Source organism: Blennius ocellaris, assembly GCF_963422515.1.
Source record: "Blennius ocellaris genome assembly, chromosome: 18".
Classification (NCBI taxonomy): Eukaryota; Metazoa; Chordata; class Actinopteri; order Blenniiformes; family Blenniidae; genus Blennius; species Blennius ocellaris.
In genome coordinates, this window is record NC_137667.1 from 701,180 (window position 1) to 702,484 (window position 1,305).

General features: G+C 68.3%; 1 protein-coding gene across 1 annotated transcript in view; it reads left to right on the forward strand.

Moving 5' to 3' along the window:
- The window catches only part of LOC308143195 (C-C chemokine receptor type 6-like), a gene marked incomplete at both ends in the record, with an annotated part of 1,212 nt that extends 109 nt beyond the window's left edge, over nucleotides 1-1,103 (forward strand). Inside the window, one exon of the mRNA XM_080513935.1 lies at nucleotides 1-1,103. This exon is cut by the window's left edge and continues 109 nt beyond it. Coding sequence (XP_080370061.1) covers nucleotides 1-1,103 — 1,103 coding nt within the window.
- Between the last annotated feature and the right edge of the window lie 202 nt (nucleotides 1,104-1,305).

The following is a 1,305-nucleotide window of genomic DNA, read 5'->3' on the forward strand; positions in this document are numbered from 1 at the left end:
GCGGCAAGTGGGCGGGGCTGTGCGAGGACCCGAAGAACCGCAGCGTGGTGCTGGTGCTGGCGCCGTACGTCCACTCCGTCATCTGCGTGCTGGGCGTGCTGGGCAACGCGCTGGTCGTCTCCACCTACTGCTGCGCGCGGCGGCGGCAGCGGCGCCGCGCGCGCTCCATGACGGAGGTGTACCTGCTGAACGTGGCGGCGGCCGACCTGCTGCTGGCGCTCACGCTGCCGCTCGTCGTCTCCGCCCAGCTGTGGGCGTGGCCGCTGGGCGCGGCCGGCTGCAAGGCGCTGCGCGGCGCCTACAGCGTCAACCTGTACGGCGGCATGCTGCTGCTGGCGTGCGTCAGCGTGGACCGCTACGTCGCCATCGTGCAGGCGCGCCGCAGCCTGAGGCTGCGCTCGCCGGCGTACGGCCGCCGGGTAAGCGCCGCCGTGTGGTCGTGCGCCGCGCTGCTGTCCGTGCCCACCGTCGTGTTCTACGACTGGTACCGGCCGAAGCACCTGGCGTCGGAGGGCTCCGGCTCCGGCGCCGCCGCCGCGCCATCGTGGTCGTCGTCGCACGTGTGCGAGTTCCGCTTCCCCGACGAGGCGACGGCGGCGGCGATGAAGGTGGCGGTCCCCGCCACGCAGCTAGCGGTGGGCTTCTTCCTGCCGCTGGCCGTCATGACGTTCTGCTACGGCGCCGTCGTGGCCACGCTGGCGAAGGCCAGGAACTTCCAGCGGCACAGGGCGGTGCGGGTGGTGCTGCTGGTGGTGGCGGCGTTCGTGGCGTGCAACCTGCCGTACAACGTGGCGCTGCTGCACGACACGCTGGGCCTGTTCCGGCTGCGCAGCTGCGAGGAGGCCGACGCCCGGCAGGTGGCGCTGAGCGTCACGCAGACCGTGGCGTACCTGCGCTGCTGCCTCAACCCGCTGCTCTACGCCTTCGTCGGCGTCAAGTTCCGGGAACGCCTGCGCCGGATGCTCCTGGACGGCTGCCGCGCCGGGCGGGGCACCGGCGCCCGGCGCCGCCACTCCTCCCTGGCCACCTCCGGGACCTACGTGTCCTCCGCCCGCCGCTCGGCGGACAGCTCCACCGACGTTTCCTCCTCCTTCGTCATGTGACCAGAGTCGCTGAAGACACGCTTTCTTTTTTTTAAATGCTCCGAATCCGTCGTCATGGAAACGGGAGAGAATGACACTGTCGGTAATTTCTGGTCACCATGTTCATAGTCACTCAGAGTTTCTCCTGTGACTTGGTGCTTTTATTTTGACAGTCACCGTAATAACAATCCAACTTGGTGGTTTTATTTTGACAGTCACCGTA